Source organism: Gorilla gorilla, chromosome 1 (assembly GCF_029281585.2).
Source record: "Gorilla gorilla gorilla isolate KB3781 chromosome 1, NHGRI_mGorGor1-v2.1_pri, whole genome shotgun sequence".
NCBI classification, from domain to species: Eukaryota; Metazoa; Chordata; class Mammalia; order Primates; family Hominidae; genus Gorilla; species Gorilla gorilla.
In genome coordinates this window covers 104992953-105012021 of record NC_073224.2, presented here as the reverse complement: position 1 = coordinate 105012021, position 19069 = coordinate 104992953, and the positions used below count along the sequence as shown (strand labels likewise).

The following is a 19069-nucleotide window of genomic DNA, read 5'->3' as shown; positions in this document are numbered from 1 at the left end:
TTATAGCAATACTGAGTAGGGCTCATTCTGCTATTTAAAGCAATTTCCCAGATTTAACTACATCTGAAGGTCTAGACTCTTCTTCAATATCTGCCATGCCCCTGCCACCTGAATGTCCTTCACCCAAGCCCAGCGACACTCACGGGCATTGATGAGAACAAGGGCTGTGTAGAGGGCAATCTCATCCTCGGAAAAGTGCAAGGCACTTAGGGAGTGGGAGAAGTCAAAGATGGAGCTGATGAGCTCGCTGCAGCCTGATGGAGTGGAAATGAGAAAAGTGAGAGAGTGGCTGGAGCGATGGTGCCCGAGGACACCGCACTTATTGTGTTTAGAGCAGAGAGGGCAATTCGCCCTGAAAAGAGGGTGCCGTGGGTCACAAAGCTTTGCCTGGGGTTGGCATCAGAATCTTCCCTCTCATTTCTCCCTGCCCCTCACCCAAGGCTCGGAACAGCTCCATGCCACCGTATTTGCCTTCAAAAAAGACCGTGCGGTTGTCAGCATTGTAGGCCCGGCACATCCTAACCAGCACCACTTCCATTGCTCCTGGGCAGTGGGGAGAGAAGATGCAGGGACAGTGTCAAGCAAAGCCAGGATCTGACTCTGTCCCCCTGATTTCCTTAAGCCACCTCCCTCCACTTGGCTCTGTCCCGTGCCGTGCTCTGTCCCCTTGTCCCCAGGCCTGCCCACCCATCCCTGGGCACCTGCTTTGAGAAGCACAATCTGGTCATTCTGGCAGAGCTCCATAAAGCCTGAGAGCCTCTTGGCGAACTCCACCACGTACTGAATGGCCTCGGTGAGGTGGTGGGCACAGCGTTCCCACATCTCCCACATGGACTGCAGGGAGGGAGGAGGGTCCCGCTGTAGCGCTCTGTGTGGCCCTGTGATCCTCCTGAGCCCTGGAGCCCCACCTAATAAACTGCAAGGGGTAGGCTCTGAACTCCTATGTTCTCAACTAGCATTTTCAAAAGCCTGGTCTTAGCACAAATGCACAGATTCCTGCCAGTGAGTCCCACACACTGAGCACCCACCGGCTGCTGACACCGAGTTAGCTGTTGTGAGGGAATCCAAAAAGTATGAGATACAGCTTTGCCCTCCAACAAGGTACATCTTGCTGAGGTGAACAGGACATACAGCTGCCCCCTCCCCCACAAAGGTTATGCCCAAGGTCTCAATAACCTGGAGAAGCAAATGTGAAGTGCCAAACGAGTGTGTTTAGAGCAGGTGGTATGAGAGTGTGATCGAAAAGGCAGCATAAACTTTGGAGCCTGATGAATCTGAATTTGACTTTGGTTCCACCACTTTGTGACTTTGAGGAAATCTATTAACCCCTCTAGGCTCAGTTTCTGTCTGTTAAAAGTAGGAATAAATGCCACCCTCATAGGTTGGTTGTGGTAGGGGCTGAGGATAATTTACATAAAGCGTTTAGCACAATGCCTGGCAGAGAAGGGGTGTTTAACAAATGGTAATCAGGGTTCTGATTATTGTTATTGTTGATGGAAGAGGAGGAAGGAGGGTGCACCAAGGTCTGCATGGTAGAGGAGGTAGGATGAAGGCCAGGTACAATTTTAATAGGCAAGAACTAAGGAAAAGCGCTCATCCATCTGCTGGGGTGTAGACAGATACACACATTCACAACTGTACATAGAAGGTGTGCACATGCTTGTTGGCCAGCCTGTGTCTGTGATGTCCCGCCCTGCCCCAGGACCCAGGCGTGTGCAGGTAGCCATCTCTGAACTCTCCCGGTGGGGGGGGGGTGGGATATGTTCCCTTCCTGCAGGTCTCCTGGCCTCACCTTCCTCTGGTAGCCAGTCACTTCCTCCCGGGAGAAGATGTTGGAGCGCTGCCGCAGCAGGTCCTCCAGCCGCAGCTGGCATGTCTCCCTGTAGGACTTGCAGACGCTCTGCACCAGGTGCTCTGGGGCCAGAGAAGGAAGGCATGGCTTGATCTCAGCCAGCTCCTACGCCTACCCACGCAAGGGCACTTCTCAGCCTGGCCTATCCTGCTCCGCCTCCTCCCTCCGCCCCCGTCTGGACCCCTCAATTCCCTCAGGCGCATGTTTGATTGATATGGGGTGCTGGTGGAAACCCCTCCCTCATCTCTACCACCCTCTCCACCTCCCCAGCTGCTCACCTATCTCTGTCAGGGAGGCATAGGGTGCCTCCGGTGTGCTGTGGAAACTGGGGCTGCCGTAGCTGTCTGGGCCCTGTCCCAGTTCCCCAAGCCCAGGATGCCTGTGTTCCTCAAAACGAAGTCCACATCGGTCAGGGGTCAGCTGGCTGCCTGTGCTATAGAAGCTCTCTCTGCCCTCAGCCTTGCCCCGCTCAGGGCTGTATTCAAGGTGGCATGAGGCCCCATTGAGCCCTGCCTTGGCCAAGTTGTTGGAATATGAGGGCCCAGAGCCTGAGGCTTTCAGGAGGCCAGGGGGACAGGCAGAAGCCTCAGGCAGGTCAGGCGAGGAGCCCAGGGGCAGTTGCCCGTCTGGGAGCCCCAAGGTGTAGGTGAGGGTATCTGCTCCTTGGGCCCCTGCTGGAGGGGTCTTGACCACTGGTTCCTGTTGCTGCTGTTGCCGCTGCTGCAGCTGTTTCTGCACTTCTGCATGCAGGCTGTCCCTCTGCTTCTTGGACATGCGGCCGAACTTGACAGCTGAAAGAGGTCCAGGGACCAGGGGTTTATGAGGCAGGAGAACATGGCACAGGGCACGGTCAGGAGGCATTTGGTGATTAAAGGATTAACTTGCTGCTCTCTGAATGGCTGACTCCAAGCACAGCTTCTCTAGCCTTTAGGGAACTTATGCTCAAGACCCCGTCCACCTCTCACTCTTGTTTGCTTCTGGGGTCTGTCCAGTCTGCCATTTCAATCTGCTAAGCAAAATCTTCTAAGTTCTAAATCAGATTTGAATCATGGCAGAATTCAAGCAATGAGTCTAGGCTGGGGATTCTGGCCTCCAGATATTGGGGCTGGGGGTGGTCGAGCAGAGGGCCTCAAGCTGTATTGGGGTCACCTCGCCTTTTTGGGAGGGTCGGAGGAAGAGGAGAGCTGAGAACACAGGTCTCCCTGTGGTCAGGCCTGCAGGCTCCCTGGTGACCTAGATACTCACCACAGCCCAACCCGGGCTCCGCGGCTTGTTTCTGAACATCCTCTTCTGCTCTCTCTTTCCTGCCTTTTTACTCCCCCCGCCACCCCTCCCAGGTGTAGGGGCACAGCCCCTCGCCCCGCCTGCCCCTTTGCACCCCTGCGTGCTTCCTTTTGCTTTGTTATTTTGGGCACTGAAAAGTGCTGACGGGCTCCTTCTGGCTCCTCATCACCTCATGCCCCCCCAGCTCCACCCTAGGCTCCTTCTGTGGTGGTGGAGGTGTGCAGGGGGACCGGTGAGGAGGTGGTGGGTGAGGAGGGTGGATAAGGCACCAGGAACACCAGCCCTCCCCCACGACCACCCTCTGGTTGTTCTCAGGCCAATTCTGTTTCCATTCCTGGCTATAGTTCTGTTTCCAAGTATGGGAATGGGGGACTAGAAAAGGACATAGAGCTAGAACTACAACAACAGGGTAGCAGGGGAAGGTGCCAGAGCTGCATGGGAGCTGGGCCAGAGGGAAGCAGAGTGAGGAGAATTCGTTCCAAGTAAGAAGAGATGAAGAGGTATGGGACCTTGGAAAGAGGATGTTTGTTCTAGCAAAGCCTAAAGTTGGGGACTCCAAAGAAATTTGATGGGGGTGACCCATCCATCCCTGCAGGGGAGGAGACAAGGGGTTGTAACGGGGAGGAATGGAGAGGAGACCAGAGGATGGGCAGTCTTGCAGGTTAAGCCTTGTCTAGCTCAGCAGGCCAGGCTGCCCCTCTGGAGACACCAGGAAAACCCCAGGGGGCTGTCGACTTGGCCTCACCATCTCGGGACATGCCCAGCGCCAGGCATTTCTGCAGGCGGCAGTGCTGGCATCGGTTTCGGCTGGTGCGGTCGATGGGGCAGTTCTGCTGACGGGTGCAGGAGTAGGCCGCGTTACAGCGCTGGCTCCGGCGGAAGAAGCCCTGGGGAAAGCAGATGGAGGGCAAGACTGCTTATCCTGGTCAGGCCCAGCTCACTCACAAAGGCCTCCAGCCCACAAGCTCTGGCAGCTTTTCTACATCCCACGACCTGTCAGTTTTCTCTCTCCTCCATCTATTTGTGTAATTGCAATTTATCCTGTAGTCATTTCCCCAGCTTAAGACAGGGCCCTGCCAGTGTTGAGGGCCCTGCAGGAAGGCGCTACTCAGGCATTTTCCTGGCTGCCCAGGAGATCATCCCTGGAGTCAGAACAAAGGCCATTAACCCCCTTGTTTATCTCTAAGGAGACACTGTGTGTGTGTGTGTGTGCGCGCGCTTGTGTATGCACACGCACACATGCATGCGTACACATGCCTATGACTCACCTTGCACCCCTCACAGGTGATAACCCCGTAGTGGATCCCAGACGACTTGTCCCCACAGATTTTGCAAGGGATCACTTCAATTTGTGCTGGAAGAGAGAAAGAGAAGTAGGTCAGCCCAGGAGCCTTTTCTGCATTCAACCACCATGTACCTGGGCTGCAGACACAGGTACCTGGTGCTTCCCCTACTTCTCCAACCAGCTCCAGCTTGCTGTTTCCCTCTTGCAAAATGGAAGGGGAAGTGAAATGCCAAATGCTTCTCAGCAAAGGGTGTGAGGAAGCTGTGTTTGTTTCACGGAGGAGGGGAGTGTTGAGGGGTGGCCGGGAGTTGTATCAGTGCTATGGAGGCAGAGAAAGCAGCTGCAGAGGGGCCACCTGCTCAGCCCTTCGAGTTGAAAAGCTCCAGTTGCCTCCCTCCCGCCTTGGGACATAGGACTCCTCACGGCCTCACAACACCTGCTTCCCGCCGAAGGGGCTTCCTCTGTGCCTACCTCCCTCGCTGGGGCTCAGCTCCCATGGGCAGAGTGTAGGGTATAGCAGGAAGATGTGGTACACAAGGGGTGGGGGATGGGCAGAGATGCCAGTCCTTCCCAGCCAGACAGTGAAGGCTCAGGGAGGTGCTATGCAGAGACGGGGTGAGGGGGTGGCAGGGAGGAACCCAGGAAACTGGGGCTCAACACCCCAGCTCTGCTGGATGCCTGAGAGCCTAGGGAAAGAATTAGCCAGGGCTCTTAGGCTCTTGGCCCCAGAGCAGAGAGAGGGTGGCTTTGTGTACATCCGTGTGTCTGAGTGTGAACACTTATGTTTGTACAAAGGCATCTGTATCCATTTGTGTGAACATAAATCATCAATGTTAAAAATGGCTGAGACTAGAGACCATCTCATTCAACCTCTTCATTTACCGATGAAGGACTAAGCCAGATGAGGCAAAGCGGTTGGGCCAGGGTCATAGGCCAGTTTGCCTGAGAGCTGGATCTACATCCCAGTTCCCCTGAGCTTTCCATTATGCTGTTCTGTGTACCTGTCTTTTGGGGTACACATTTCAGTGGGCATATTTGAAGGTGTGCTTGTGGGTGTGCATATGCAAGAAAAGTACATGTCATTTGTGAGCCTACGACATATCTGGTTGCTCCTGCGTCCACACGTGCATATTTGTATGTTAGTGTCTGCTCATGGGGCACTAGGACCCCAGGTTCTCTCTCCCACTGAACTCACTGTAACCTGTACCTGCTTCCCTACCCCTGTGGTTTGCTGCTGGCCCTAGGCTCATCTCTGCTTTGCCCTGTTCCTGTCAATGCCCACGACTCTCTGCTGAGCTTCATGGGACCACAGGAGGCCTTCTCCCAGCTCTTCCTTGAAAGGTAGCTGGGCAAAGCTTGGGATCCCTGGTTACTGTAGGTGTTTTTAGCATTTCCCAGAGCACATGGGTCTCTTTTCCACCATCACTGACCTGCTGCCTCCCCTCTGAGTGGGGAGCCCTGGGGCGGGACGGGCCAGAAAAGTGAAGAGAAGGGCCAAAGCCCCTTTTAATCTATGACATGTCTCCCACCAAAGGGGCAAAAGAAGTGGCAGCCTCTCTGGAGGGCGAATGCACATTGCTGTGAGCTCACCTCCAGTCCCTGGCCTGGACACTGGTCACATGTAGGGCCTGTTGATGTGAAGTGGGCAGGGAGACCATGGCTTGCCCGCCATTCCCCAAAATATTATTTCCATCATTCTTAAACCATCATCCCTCAGGCCAGACTTGAGGTGAGTCAGAGGCAGTAGCTGCCCATGACGGGGACAGGGCACATGGGTATCTGAAATCCCTTCGTTAGCACTCAATTCCTCACCCAACCCCCAGCCACACGTGCCTGCCCAGCAGCAAGCCTCCAGTGCTCACACTGTAAGCTGTGGCCCCCCCAAGACCAGGCGGTAAGTGAGTTTTCCAGGTTCTTTCCAGTAAATTAAGAGCAGATTTTAATGCATGGAGGGGAAGAGAGAATAGAGGGCACTGGGTGTCTGGAACAGTGGCAGAAAACGTGGGGGCCCCCATACTTCTAGTCACTTAGATTCTCCCTCTAGACCTGCGTTTTCTTGTCAGCAAGATCAGGATAAAAATATTATTGCCTGTCCATGGGGTGACTGTAGGCAACAGAGAGTAATGAAATGATATCACCTATGGAAAGCACTGTGTATTCAAGTTACTCCTGAGCAGAGGTCAGGCTGAGAAGCCCAGTGGGCCTGGCAAGGCTGAGAGGAGCACTTGGGCCCTGTGGACTCTGTTCTTGCCCAACACCTCCCCCTCCAACACTGTGGCATCTCTCTTTTCAGTGGCCTAAGACCAGAGATGGGAGAAACCAACGTGGGCCACCCAAAAAAGTAAGCGGGAGGGAGATTAGGCCAAGCCGCAGTGGGAACTCGGGCTCTGGCCCAGCAGTCAACCACAGGCCTCCCTGCCTCTTCCCTTCTCCAAGAGCCACATCCGCGTGCGTGTGTGTGCTGACCACATGGTGACCCCAGACACATCTCCCTGCCCCATGCTTGACCCACTGCTTCTCCTGGCCCTAGGAACCTCACAACAGTGTCACCAAGACCTTGACCTTCTCATAGGAAGATGCGGCCAGTCAAGGACCCCCTTCGCAAATACCCATGTTTGGGGGACACCAAAGCCTTGGACTCCAGCCACCTGGTCAGCCCATCCTCCATCCTCCCAGTCCAAGACAGAAGTACCCAGTGAGACAGACACACAAGGCCAAAGACTCTGAGCTAGAATGTCAGACCCCCTAGCCTCACTGAGCCGGAGAGACCAAGAGGTTTGGGTCCAGGAAAAACAGAGACATAGATCTAGGGATGGAGAGACGGCTGCGGAAACACTGAAACACAGAAAATCCACGCTTGTATCCTGGCCTTTGCCCAACCCATGGCCCCCTCAGCACTTCAGGCCCTCTAGTCCTGCTCCCCCCTCCTTCCCCTGCCACCTGCACTCCCTTCAATGCCATCCACCCAAACCTCAGAAAGAAAGTACCAGTGCTGTGTACATGAGGGTGTGTGTTACTTGTAGAGAAGGGGTGGGGGAGAACGGGAAGGGGGCTGGTAGACTTGGGGGTTGGTGAGAGGAGCTGAAAACACCTCCGATGATAACTCACCTTCAAAAGCTACCCCTGGGAGACACGTCCCTGAAGCAGCAGGTGGTGGGAACTCAGATTGGGGAGAAGGAGCTGAGTAATCACAGGATTACTCAAACTGTTGCCCAGGAGCCAGGCCTGCCAGGAACTTACCATCTAAGGGCCTGCCAGTGCCAGGAACTAGAGCCAAGCAAAGGTCAGGAACCTCGAACCAGCCCCTGCACCACTGCTCCCATGGCAGCCCTAACTCTACCCTCGCCTGCTGTCTTGGAAGGATCTTTGCATCTCACCTGCAGCTCTCTCACTGTAGCTCTCTCCTGAGAGAGAGCTTTCTCCAAAAGAAAACTCCAATTCCACATCTTCCAAAAGGAGAGACAAATGCCCAAATGCACCCGCCAGCTCCTTAAGTCATCTAATGACTGAATGACTATGGCTTTTTGCATCTCAAACAAGATTACCTGGGGATCTGAGGTGGGACTCAAGATTCTGCACTTCGGTCAGCTCTTAGTTGGTGCCTAAGCTTACTGGTCTTCAGCCTATACTTTGAGTAGCAAGAACTTAGTCCCTATTCCTGCCTTTTTGCCAGGCTGCTCCTTCCAGGGAGTGGGGCTGGGGTTGGCGATCTTTTCCTGAGCTCATTCTTGTATCTTTTCTGCCATCCAGTGTGACCTCTAACACTTCATTCTGAGACAATACTAGAAAAAGAAACTGAATCTCCTCTGGATTGCTTTAGAGACTGAAGTACCCCCAGGAGCATCCTAGTAGCTCCTCCTATGAGGGGAAATACGGTAGAGGCAAAGTCCTCCATCCTCCTCTAATCGAGCCTCTCACAGCTGCGAGATTCAATGATAGTGCTTTGAGTACTTCCAGAGCCTGGCCCTGTGCCAGCTTAGGAAGCCAACCCTGGGCCCTGTCCAGGTGCCCTATGCCACAGAGAGGAAGTGGTAGGAGCAGGGGAGGGGCTGCAACCCAGGGGGATCTCTCCTCTCAAACCCCAGAACCACCACCCCCCCACCATCATGGTAGAGAATGGGTTCACACAGAGAAACCCCGGGGTCCTCATCTCCTCCTGGTGCCTCGTCAATCTAGAGCTGGGCCTTTTCCTCTCCTCTTTCTCTCTCCTTTTTCTCCAGTGGATACTGATTAAGGAGAAAGGATAATGATAGACATAAGCATTGGCTGAATTCTTACTCTGTGCCAGGCTTTACATGCATTTTCATTTAATGATCACAACAACCCTGTGAAGTAGGCCCTGCTAGTATCATCCTCATCTTACAGATGAGAAAACTGAGGCCTAGAGAGAATAAACAGCTTGACTAAGATCACACAGCCAGAAGTGGCAGATCTGGCATTTGAACCTAGGTCTCTGTAATTCTGCAGCCAGTGCCCTCAAGCCTTAAGCTGTATACTTTATGAGGATAAGACACCCAAATGCACACTGGAGACCTGGGTAGAGAACATGGTCATTTGGCCGTAGGGGTAAAAGTGTGAGGTGATTGTGGTGGTCTAGGAACAGAATTCACAGAGGAAACCCACAGAACTAAAGCCAGGACTCCTGTTTGTATAAAGATCCCAAGAGATATTATTCCCTCTGTCCCAACTCTTCCTCTGAGGTCCCAGCCTCCTCCTGCCCTTACCCCTTTCTCTAAGGCCAAGTGGGATGACTTATATATCCCAACAGGGTTCCCGGGGACTCCTCAGGAACACCACAGCCCCTTTAGGGTATAGACTAGGTTTCCATACATCTTGGTATGCCTCCCTTTGCAGAATGAATGAATGAGTGAGAAAGAGGAATGCATCTCTTTCCTTAGCTTGAGCTCCTCCTCTCCCCACAGCCAGAACTCTCTGTCTCGATCCCCACCGAGACCACAGCTCCGGTCAGGGGTCACTTGCACACCCCAACCTGTCACCAGCCTCCCTCCTTTCTCAGCTCTCAGTTCCCCCAGCTTCTGCAAAGCTGGAAACCAAGGTGGTGGGTGCCACCACAGGGGAGCAGGAGCGGGAGGGCTGGGTGGGGGCTGGGGGAGAAGCGGTTCTACCTGGCGAACACTACCCCCAGCCCAGGCCAGGGCCCTCACCGCAGCTCCTGGTGAGAATTTTCTGCTGAAACACCCAGATCCTGGGGCTGAGAAAATAGTGAAGCTAAAACTCAGGTGGGCGAGGGAGTCTGGGGTTTTGAAAAGCCATGAATGACAGCCAGCCAGCCACCCGAAACCCCCTCCTGGTGCCTCCGCCACCCCCACAGTCTGGGACTGGAGAAAGGCGAGTGAAAACAACCAGTGAATGGGGGAGGGGATGAATCACTAGGAGGAAGCTCTGGCGAGTGGGAGCCCAGACGTCACCATCAGCACCTTCCCTGCCTTCAGGGCCATCTGTCCCTCATCCCAGAGCACCTTCACTGCTCCAGGAGGGTAGTGGACCCAGAAAGACCTTGGCTCTGGCCCTGAGGCCCTGCCTTGTTACTGTCCCTCCCCCGAAATAGACATCTCCATCCTTTTTGAGCCTCAGAGCCCCAGGGAAGGGGCTGCACTGCAGCAGCAGGCGTGGAGGTGAGACTTCAGAAAGGACTAGCTATATGGGAACAGGAGCATGGGCCTTGGGCTGCCCGCCTGGGAGAGACCTTAGCCCTTAGAAAGTCCTGTTCCCTGTTAGTTTGAGTTAGCAGCACAGAGGCAGGGGATGGGGAGGAGCCCTTGGTAGGGACCGAATATTTTCATTGTGCTGGGACAAGCTGAGTCTTTTCAGAGTCTAGCACCTTGGGCTCGGTGGTTTGGTATTTCTGTTAGGAATGGGAAGACGGGGAAAGAGAAGGGTGCTGGAGTGATGAAAGGAAGGAAGAAGCCCTTCACGGAGTCCTAAGATGGCCCTGGGCTCTCAGGGTGATATCTGTGTACCCTGGGGACTTGGAGTCCTTTCTGGCCCACTGTTCCTCATGATCATGACCAAACCTAAGAAAGATCAGCTCATAGACAGTGACCTCACACCCCTCGGCCTCCCACCTCCCCATTCAGGCCAAATGCCAGGGCCTGAGTGCCTATTGGCGCCATGCTGGCCATGCCCTTAGGGGAAGATGTCTGGGCTACCCTCCGTCTGGCTGGCTGGGAGTCTCTTTGGCATACAGACACATTATCTGCACTTGACAGCAGCAGGTTGGATGGCAGGGTGCTGGTGCCATCCTTGTCAGAGCCACCCTACTTCCCCCTTACCGCTTGCCTAGACCCTGTGTCTTCCTGTCTTCCCTTTACTGCCAGTTATCTTTTCTCTCCGCCTCTCCCTGTGTCTATGTGCCTTGTGATCTTCTGCACTCCAGCTCTGTTTCTGGGCTTCACACCTTCATGTTTGTTTGTTTGTTTAAGAGACACCTAAGCTAGGGTGCTGTGACATTGATCATAGCTCACTGCAGCCTTGAACTCCTGGGCTCAAATGATCCTCCTGCCTCAGTCTCCTGAGTAGCTGGGACTACGGGTACACGCCACCATGCCCAGCTAATTAAAAAAAACTTTTTTTGTAGGGACAGCGGCTCACTTTGTTGCCCAGGCTGGTCTCAAACTCCTGGCCTCAAGCCTCAGCCTCCCGAAGTGGGATTATAGGCATGAGCCACCGCGCCCGGCTGCACCTCCATGCGTTTGGCTCTATTGGTGTTTCTCCAACCACACCTCCAGCTGGACATTACTCTCTCCCCAGGTGTTCCAGAAACCTGCCCTCTGAGTTGGGCCTCTGCATCTCTCCTTATTTCTTGATTTGTTTCTGCTCCTTTTGTCGGGCCCTTGGTCTCTGGGTGTGTCACAGTCCCAAGCCCCATGTGCTTTGACTCTTGCCATCGGCGGTTGGAGGGGCTGGTGGTGGTTGGCACTCATTGGGGTCAGATAACTTGGGGCTATGAGATACCTGTAAATGTCCAAGTGAGAAGGACCAGTGGCACTGACCCCCTTGTTGGAGGAGGCCCTCTCTCCTACTTCCCCGCCTGGGTGGGGCTGTGTGTGTGTGGTGGGGGTGGGAATAATGGAGAGCTGGCCAAGTGTTTCCCTCAGCCCCTGCTGGGGACTCCTGCCCCACTGCTGGGCTAGAAGCACACCTAGTCATTTCATCCCAGGGTTGATTTGCTCATTAGGGGCCATCTCTGGGAAGACCAGTCTGCCAGCGTTTGCTGCTAATAGAGAGAAGCTAGAAGGGAAACGGAAGCTCCAAGGGGCCCTTTCCTCTGTGTAGAAGCTGTTGGCTCTTCTCTGCAGCCCTCCTTATCCACCCCAGCTCATATGCCTGCACTGTGGCCTCAGTCCCTGTCACAGAAGTGGAATTCTTTTCTTTCCTTGGTTTCCCTTCCTTCTAACCTCTGGGAGAGCTGAGTCTCCATCATCACCCTTGGGGATGCCTGCCTTAGGGCACTGGGCTCTCTCTTGGCCCTGGGCCTTTGGAACTGGGAGACTCTCCATAGTTGGTTTTGTTGTTCTATCTTAAAATTCAGCTCCCTTGTTTTGCGGATGGTAGACCAGGGCCCCGTGACTTGGCTTGTCTAAATCTATATGGCTAGCCAGTGATAGGCGGCACAAGTGCCTGGTCTTACACTGTCAGTCCAGGGGTCTTTCCAGGACTCAATACAGCCTCCATTCTGTGGCTTGTGGGAAGACCCCAGGTTGAAGCTGGGGCTGCCTCAGGCCTCAGCCACAGGGGCATGGGGCTTCCGTTTTCCTCCTTCACCTTGTGCTCTGAGAGCTTCTCTGGCTTCCCTGGCTTCCCTTCACAACAAATACAGGGGACTTCCTGAGGTTGCCCACCCTTGCTCTGCTGGAAGGCACAGGAACCCCAGACATCTGCCCACCAACTGTTGGCCCAGGGCTCCAAGCCAGGAAAAGGGTGAGGCCGAGGTCTTTCCAATCCCATCTCCATTGCCTTGCTTCCCCGGTCAAATGGGTGACTGACCCTGGAGAACCACACACACACACACACACACACACACACACCCACACACACACACGCGCGCACACACACACATGCACACACACGCAGGCATGTGCCCGGGTGCACCCTGACTGGATTCCACATAGTCCTCATGTCCCTGGATTGGGCAGAAAGCCTGGTGGCTTTGAGGCCTGGACACGGGGATTCTGTGCCCTGCTGCCTGCCAACCTCAGTTGACTCTTGCTGTCCTGTTGCTTCAGAGCACAGCAACTGCTCTGGCCTCCTTTTACTCACAAGCAGGCTGGAGGCACAGAGGGAAACACTGTAACAAGGGAAACACTGTAACAGGAGAGTGCATTCAGGGCCCCTAGTAATTACCAGCCCCCATCAGATACCAGCTGTGTAACGTTGGGCGAAGTACGCGGCCTCCTTGGCTTTCAGTCTTTTTGTAAAATTAAGGGCCTGGATACCTCAGATACTTTTGGAGGTTCTTTTTGGAACTCAGGAATTCCTCAACAGTCCTCTTACCATTGCTGCTGTCAGGGAGCCGCCTGGCCAGCAGGACTCCCCAGCTGCTCCACCCATCTCCCAACAGATCTTGACCTTGACCAGGACGCACCCTGCTTTGCTCAGCTTTGCTCACACTGTTCCCAAGACATCCTCCTTTCCAGAGGGGTGACGACAGGGTCCAGGCTCCCCCGCCCCCAGGTGGCCCCATTCACTTACTTCTCATGACTGAGCCTTGGCTCTGCCGGCCTTGGCTCCCTGTCCTTCTCAGCAGGGGGTGGTCCAGGAGTGGGGTGCAGCTGGCGGCAGAGGCGGGGCGAGGCCCTCTCAGCAGCGCCTCAGCCTGAAGCTCTGCACCTAGCTCTCTCCCCCAGTGCTTCTGGACTGGGGGGTTTAAGCTCTGCACCACACAGGTGGCCAAGTGACAACCCCCCACCCCACCCCCAAGGGGTGCAGTGAGTAGGATGACAGGCGCCCCACGTGGCCAATCTGGGCCTGGGGCAGGGTGTGAGGGGAGGGGCAGCCAATCGTAGGGGGCGTTGGAAAATTCCAAAACCACATGCGACAGCCACACGCGGTAAAAGCTGTTTCCACCCGCCAGGGTAGTTCTGGCTGGGGAGCCAGAATGGAGCTCACACGAGCCTGAGGCCAAATTTCTACTCCTCCTACCCCCGAGGACCTTCCAAGCCTGACCGTCTTTGCCAGGTGACTTCAGGGACAGGGATGTTTTCAGAGGTAAGTCACAGGATGTCTGCCTGGGGTGGTGGCATGTGCCACCTGACACCCTGTGGACTGCCAACAGCCATACCCAGTGTGGTGCAGCCTGGGGGGCTGTCCCACCACTCCCATGCCCACGCTCCTCCCTGCAGACACCACATATATCTTGCACTAGGGAATACATGGAAATGATAGAAGCAGTAATAATCACCAGGCAAATACCCACAATCCACAGAAGGAAACCAGAAATTTCCTTAGGAGCCAAACTGCTGAAATTGGAGTGTAGATAATGATCATCATCACCGTCATCATACTCATAATCATAATAATAGTGCTTACTATTATGTGTCAGAAATGGTTCTCGATGTTTTATGCGGATAATCTAATCCTCACAAAATACTTTATGTGGGCCGGGGGCAGTGGCTCACGCCTGTAATCCCAGCAATTTGGGAGCCCAAGGCGGGTGGATCACCTGAGGTTAGGAGTTCGAGACCAGCCTGGCCAACATGGTGAAACCCCATCTCTACTAAAAATACAAAAATTAGCCAGGCATGGTGGCAAGCACCTGTAGTCCCAGCTACTCGGGAGGCTGAGGCAGGAGAATTGCTTGAACCCGGGAGGTGGAGTTTGCAGTGAGCTGAGATAATGCCACTGCACTACAGCCTGAGCAGCTGAGTAAGACTCTGTCTCAAAAAGAAAAAATAAAAAAACTTTATGAAGTAGCTACCATTATCCTCATTTCGAGGAGGAAAGTGAGACACAGAGAGGTTAAGTAACTTGCCCAAGGTTACACACCTAGTACGTGGCAGAGTCAGGATTCAAGCCCAGGTAGATTGGCTTCGGATCCCACTTGAAGGATGGGAGGGTTTCTCTGGTTCAAGTCTGCTTTTTAGGGTGTCTCAGCCTGGGAGGTCCCTCGGTATGTGAGTCTCTCTGGAGTGTTTTTTGGCCTGGGGGAGGGGGGTCCTTCTCAGGTGCCAAACAATTCCAGAGACCTTCTCAGCCTCTTAGGTGCTCTGTGGGGTACATTGGTTTTGAGAGTCCCTCTTCAGGGCCCCTCAGTATTCAGGCTCCCTCTTGGTCTGGGGAGTTCCCCCGGGTTCCCCATCTTGGACCCCCATCTTGGGGTTGTCTCAATTCAGGAGCCAATTTTCAGAGTCTCTCGGCCTGGGGGAGGCCTTAATGTCTCCTGGATTCTGTGGGGCAAACTCCTGAGAGGTGTCTGATCTTGCTGGGACTCCAGACCCTCTCATCCAGGCACAGGCCTTTCCTTGCCTTCCTGGGCCTTTCTGGGGCTTCAGGAGCTGGGCCGTGGAGTGGGGGAGAGGCTGTCAGCCTGGATCCTCAGGACAACACTCTTGGGGTGGGGACACGAGGACCGGTGGGATGGGAAAGGGATAAGGAGGTATAGTCCTGGCTGAGGTTTCTGAGGTCAGGGGTTAAGGGTAGGAATAGGGTTTGACCTCTCCCAGTTCCTGCTGCTCCGAAAGTCCCCCTACTCCCCCCACCCACATAAGGTCCGTGACCCCCCTCCCCCAGCTCACCCGCGTCACTCCCTGACCCGCTTTCCTCCCGGGGCCCTGCTCAGCATTTCCGTGGGGCCCTGTGGCTAGGGGCAGGCGAGACACTGATCAGGATTATGCTGAGCAAAGCAACCCCCACCCAGGAGGAGGTAGCATCCTGGATGGCCCTCAGCCCTGGGCTGCCCAGCTCATGGAGAAGGGCAATGCTTTGCTCTCTGAGATGTCTCTACTTGGAACAGGGAGGCTCTAGACAATTTTGGCATTGGGCGAGATGGCAGTGAGCTCTCAGGAGGAACTGGCAAGGCAGTCAAGGGACGGCTATGGAGAAATGGTGTGGCCACTCCTACCTTGGAGGGATCCTCTCGATTCAGGGACCCATGCTCACAGAAGGGCACGCATGGCCCTGATGGGCATAGCTTCGGGACTGTGTGCATTCTCTGGGGGACTAGCCTTTGCCACAAACTAGGAGAGGAGAGCTGATGTGCTGAGTGGTCCCTAGAGAGGATTCTTATTCACTAGCGTCCACTGGGAAGTCCTCTCTGAGCTCTAGTGCCCTTCTTACCTGCTGTAGTCTGGCTTTCAGGGCCCCAGGACACAGAGTGCCCCTGTCCATTCTGTTTCCTACAGAGATAAAGCTCTCCTGCTCTCTAGTCCTGCACAGGCTGGCTCCAGGCTTGTTCACACCTCAGGATGTGTTAACCACAGAGATGAACACCAAACCTGGCTCAGCACCACAAAGCTTGGTGCAGGCTGGGCACAGTGGCCCATGCCTGTAATCTCAGCACTTTGGGAGGCCGAGAGGGGTGGATCAGAAGGTCAGGAGTTTGAGACCAGCCTGACCCACATGGTGAAACCCCGTCTCTACTAAAAATACAAAAATTAGCCAGGCGTGGTGGTGGGTGCCTGTAGTCCCAGCTACTCGAGAGGCTGAGGCAGGAGAATCGCTTGAACCTGGGAGGTGGAGGTTGCAGTGAGCTGAGATTGTGCCATCATACTCCAGCCCAGGCGACAGTGTGAGACTCTGTCTCAAAAAAAAAAAAAAAAAGCCTGGTGCAGGCTCCCTGTCTCCCTTGGCAGCAGCGCTGAGTTCCTGAGTTCCTGAGTTCCTGAGTTCCTGAGTTCCTGAGGCCACCCTGCCTCCGCACACCCCCCTACCTCTATCTCCTTCCTTCCCCGGCCTGGCAGTCGGCCCCCACCCCCTCCCATCTCCCTGCCTCTGTCCAGCATTTCTCCTCGCCTTTTTTCACAAGGCGGTTCCCTTTTCCTTTGTTCTCTCCTGGTTTCTTTACAGTGTTTCCTTTCATGCTTCAGGCTTCTTCCTCATCTCCTCCCATTGCCCTGATCTGTGGTTTCCTCGCACCTCCCCTTGCTTTCCTGTTGCCTGCCATCTCTTCCTGACTCCTCCACCTCTGTCCAACCTCAGTCCCCCCACAGATCACTTGCTGAATTATTCTCCATCTCATTATGCCCCAGCCATTTTCTTGCCCCGGACCCCCTACTCACAGGTGTGGGTCTTCTTTGCAGCCAGCAGCTCTGTAAAGACAAGAAGGGGGTTGACGTCAAAGGTTGAAGACCATGAGGGGCTGAGACACTTTCCCCACTCCTAGGATCCCACTGCCGCACTCCTTCCCTCAGAGCCTGGCGTCTGAAGGGCAGGCAGGCCACCCCCTGCAGTGCCCCTCTCTCCTCCTCTGCCCTTGGGCCACACTGGCCCTCTTCCAGGTACCCAGAAGTGTCAGGCTCCTCACTGCCTCTGGGACTCCCCCAAGCTGCTCCTTTGCCTAGAATGCCCGTCCCTCCTGTACCCCTTAATCCAGCCAGCTTCTCTTTCCCCCTCAGGTCTCTGATTATGTTTCTTCCTTGGAGAAGCCACACACACCCCCTTCCCCTGCCCTTGTGCTGACACATTTAGCTCCTTGCATTTTATTTCCTGGCACTCACCATGTCACTAACTGTCACCTAGCTGCTGTAATTGTGTCTTGTCTATGAAATGGGTCTTCCCTGCCAAATTGTAAAGCCCTGTGAAGGCAGGGACTGTGTTGGTCTTATTTACCTTGTAATTTCATTGGAGGTGCACAAGAAATATCCTACAGCCAGAGTTAAATCTCTGTGGGACTGAAATCTCTTGGTTGCTTATCTATGCCTGAAAACACCAGGGCTTCAGAGATGTGGGGGTTGGGAGTAGGGGGAGAGGATGTTTGGAGGAAGAGGAGGGGAGAGTTGCAAATACAGACCCCTCTCTGGCTTCCACGGGCCAGGCTTCCCTGGCCTACCAGCCTGAAGAGGAAGGCCTCCCTTCTCTGCTGCTGCTGCGTGGCTGGGTCTGGGTGGAGATTGGGCAGTAGGGAGCATGAGTGGGTCGATGGGGGTCACATGGATACTCGGACCTCCAGGAGGAGCAGCCGTTGAGGGGAGGCCCTTAGCTGGAGCATGGTTGGTGGGTGGGAGGGTGTCACCCATTCATGCAGTTAACATCTATGAAGCACCTAGCCAGGGAGCCCCTGGAAAGAGGATTCCCCTGCCAGACCTTGGCCCATTCCCTACATCCACATAGCAGCTCATCACAGAACACAGGGCCAGTCTTTTGTCTCAGAAAGCTCTTCAACCATGCCCTATACCCCCTATAGCTTCCCTAACCTCTGACTCTGTTCTGTTATTTTTTTCCTTCTGCTGTTCAGTCTTGACACCTGACACACATACACACACATACACACACACACACACACACACACACACACACACACACACACAGTGCCCTTCTGCCCGGGAGATGCTCCCCACTGGCAGGCCGTGGTCACTAGGCTGTGTGGAGGCAAGTGGCCTGATGGCCTGGGCTCTGCTGGGGTGAGGGAGGAGAAAAGACTGCCCCGAGGTGGCAAGGCCCCACCCAGCCCAGCCCACCTCCCCTTGCTCCTGCCTGGCCCCACCCAGCTTCCTCCCTGACGTGGCAGCGGCTCCTGGCCTCTAGCCTTGCACCTCAGAGCGGTCCTGTGGTGGGGGTGCTCCCCTTGCTCACCCAGGCAGCCAGTTCTTCCTCCACCAGGTGGCCCTGGAGCTTGGTGGCTCTGGCCCTCAAACTTTCCTCCTCCATGCTCACAGCTGACCAAGCCTGTGGCCCTGCGATCCTGCTCTGAGGGGGTTCCTGACTTGGACCATGGATGGGGCCAAGGACGGCCTGACATTCTGTCCTTCCCTGCTGATGGCCCAGTGCCCCACATTCTCTGCAGAGATGAAATCCCACACCCCTGGGTGAGTGGCGAGGAAAGGACCAGGCTACGTGGTCATGGGCAGCTGACACGGTGTGGTTCCCCCTGCCACACTCCCCAAGTCTGTCACTCCTTAAAGGACAGGTTTCTCCACTGGTGAATGAACAGAAGGTGGAGCAGCCAGCCTCCTGGCCACTGCTGTCTGGGGTCCTGGCCAGATCAAGGAAGCAGTGTCCCTGTGCCTCCTGGGGTAAGCCCACACCTGGGAGGGCCTGTCCACATTCTGACCCCTCGCTGGGTCTAGATCTGGCTCCCCTGACTTGGCTCTTCCCTCCCCATCTACCCTCCAACCTGTTCCTTCCTTCTCCCGCTTCTCCCTTTCTTTCCTGTTTCTCTCCTTTTGCGATTTCTTCCCCTCTGTCATCTCCCCAGCCCCTCCTCCTGTTTCTCCTCCAGTTTCACTCCCTGCCAACCCAGGGCTTTCTCCTCTGCACTCTTGTCCCTCCCTCCCCTCCTCACTTCTTGCCCAGTCTCTTGCCATTTCTGCCCTCCTCTGAACCTCCGGCAGTCTCTTCCACCTGCAGGCAGGGCCATGGGCCTCTTACCCCGTGAGGCTCGGTGCTGTCTCTGTGGGGCCCTGTCCATGGGGCAGCTCCCTTGGTGCCGTCCTGGCTGCCCTGGCTGCCCAGGAGGGCAGGGAGCAGGGCCC

General features: G+C 55.1%; 1 protein-coding gene and 1 long non-coding RNA gene across 4 annotated transcripts in view; one reads left to right on the top strand and one right to left on the bottom strand.

Moving 5' to 3' along the window:
* LOC109026009 (uncharacterized) overlaps positions 1-7397 on the top strand; it is a 9200-nt gene extending 1803 nt beyond the window's left edge. The window contains exons 2-3 of the long non-coding RNA XR_008670642.2: positions 6715-6762; positions 6952-7397. This is a non-coding gene — a long non-coding RNA (uncharacterized lncRNA). The remainder of the gene's footprint in view (positions 1-6714; positions 6763-6951) is intronic.
* The window catches only part of RORC (RAR related orphan receptor C), a 26445-nt gene extending 7376 nt beyond the window's left edge, over positions 1-19069 (bottom strand). Inside the window, exons 1-9 of one of the 3 annotated variants that reach the window (XM_004026659.4) lie at positions 18966-19069; positions 16658-16687; positions 4405-4490; positions 3882-4023; positions 2131-2643; positions 1793-1914; positions 702-834; positions 436-543; positions 144-254 (exon numbers count right to left, since the gene is read on the bottom strand). In XM_004026659.4, coding sequence (XP_004026708.3) covers positions 144-254; positions 436-543; positions 702-834; positions 1793-1914; positions 2131-2643; positions 3882-4023; positions 4405-4490; positions 16658-16687; positions 18966-19005 — 1285 coding nt within the window. In that variant the 5' untranslated portion in view covers positions 19006-19069. Of the gene's footprint in view, positions 1-143; positions 255-435; positions 544-701; positions 835-1792; positions 1915-2130; positions 2644-3881; positions 4024-4404; positions 4491-16657; positions 16688-18170; positions 18741-18965 lie in introns of those variants that run through there. The other 2 variants (XM_055359220.2, XM_019022713.3) reach the window with 2 other exon arrangements.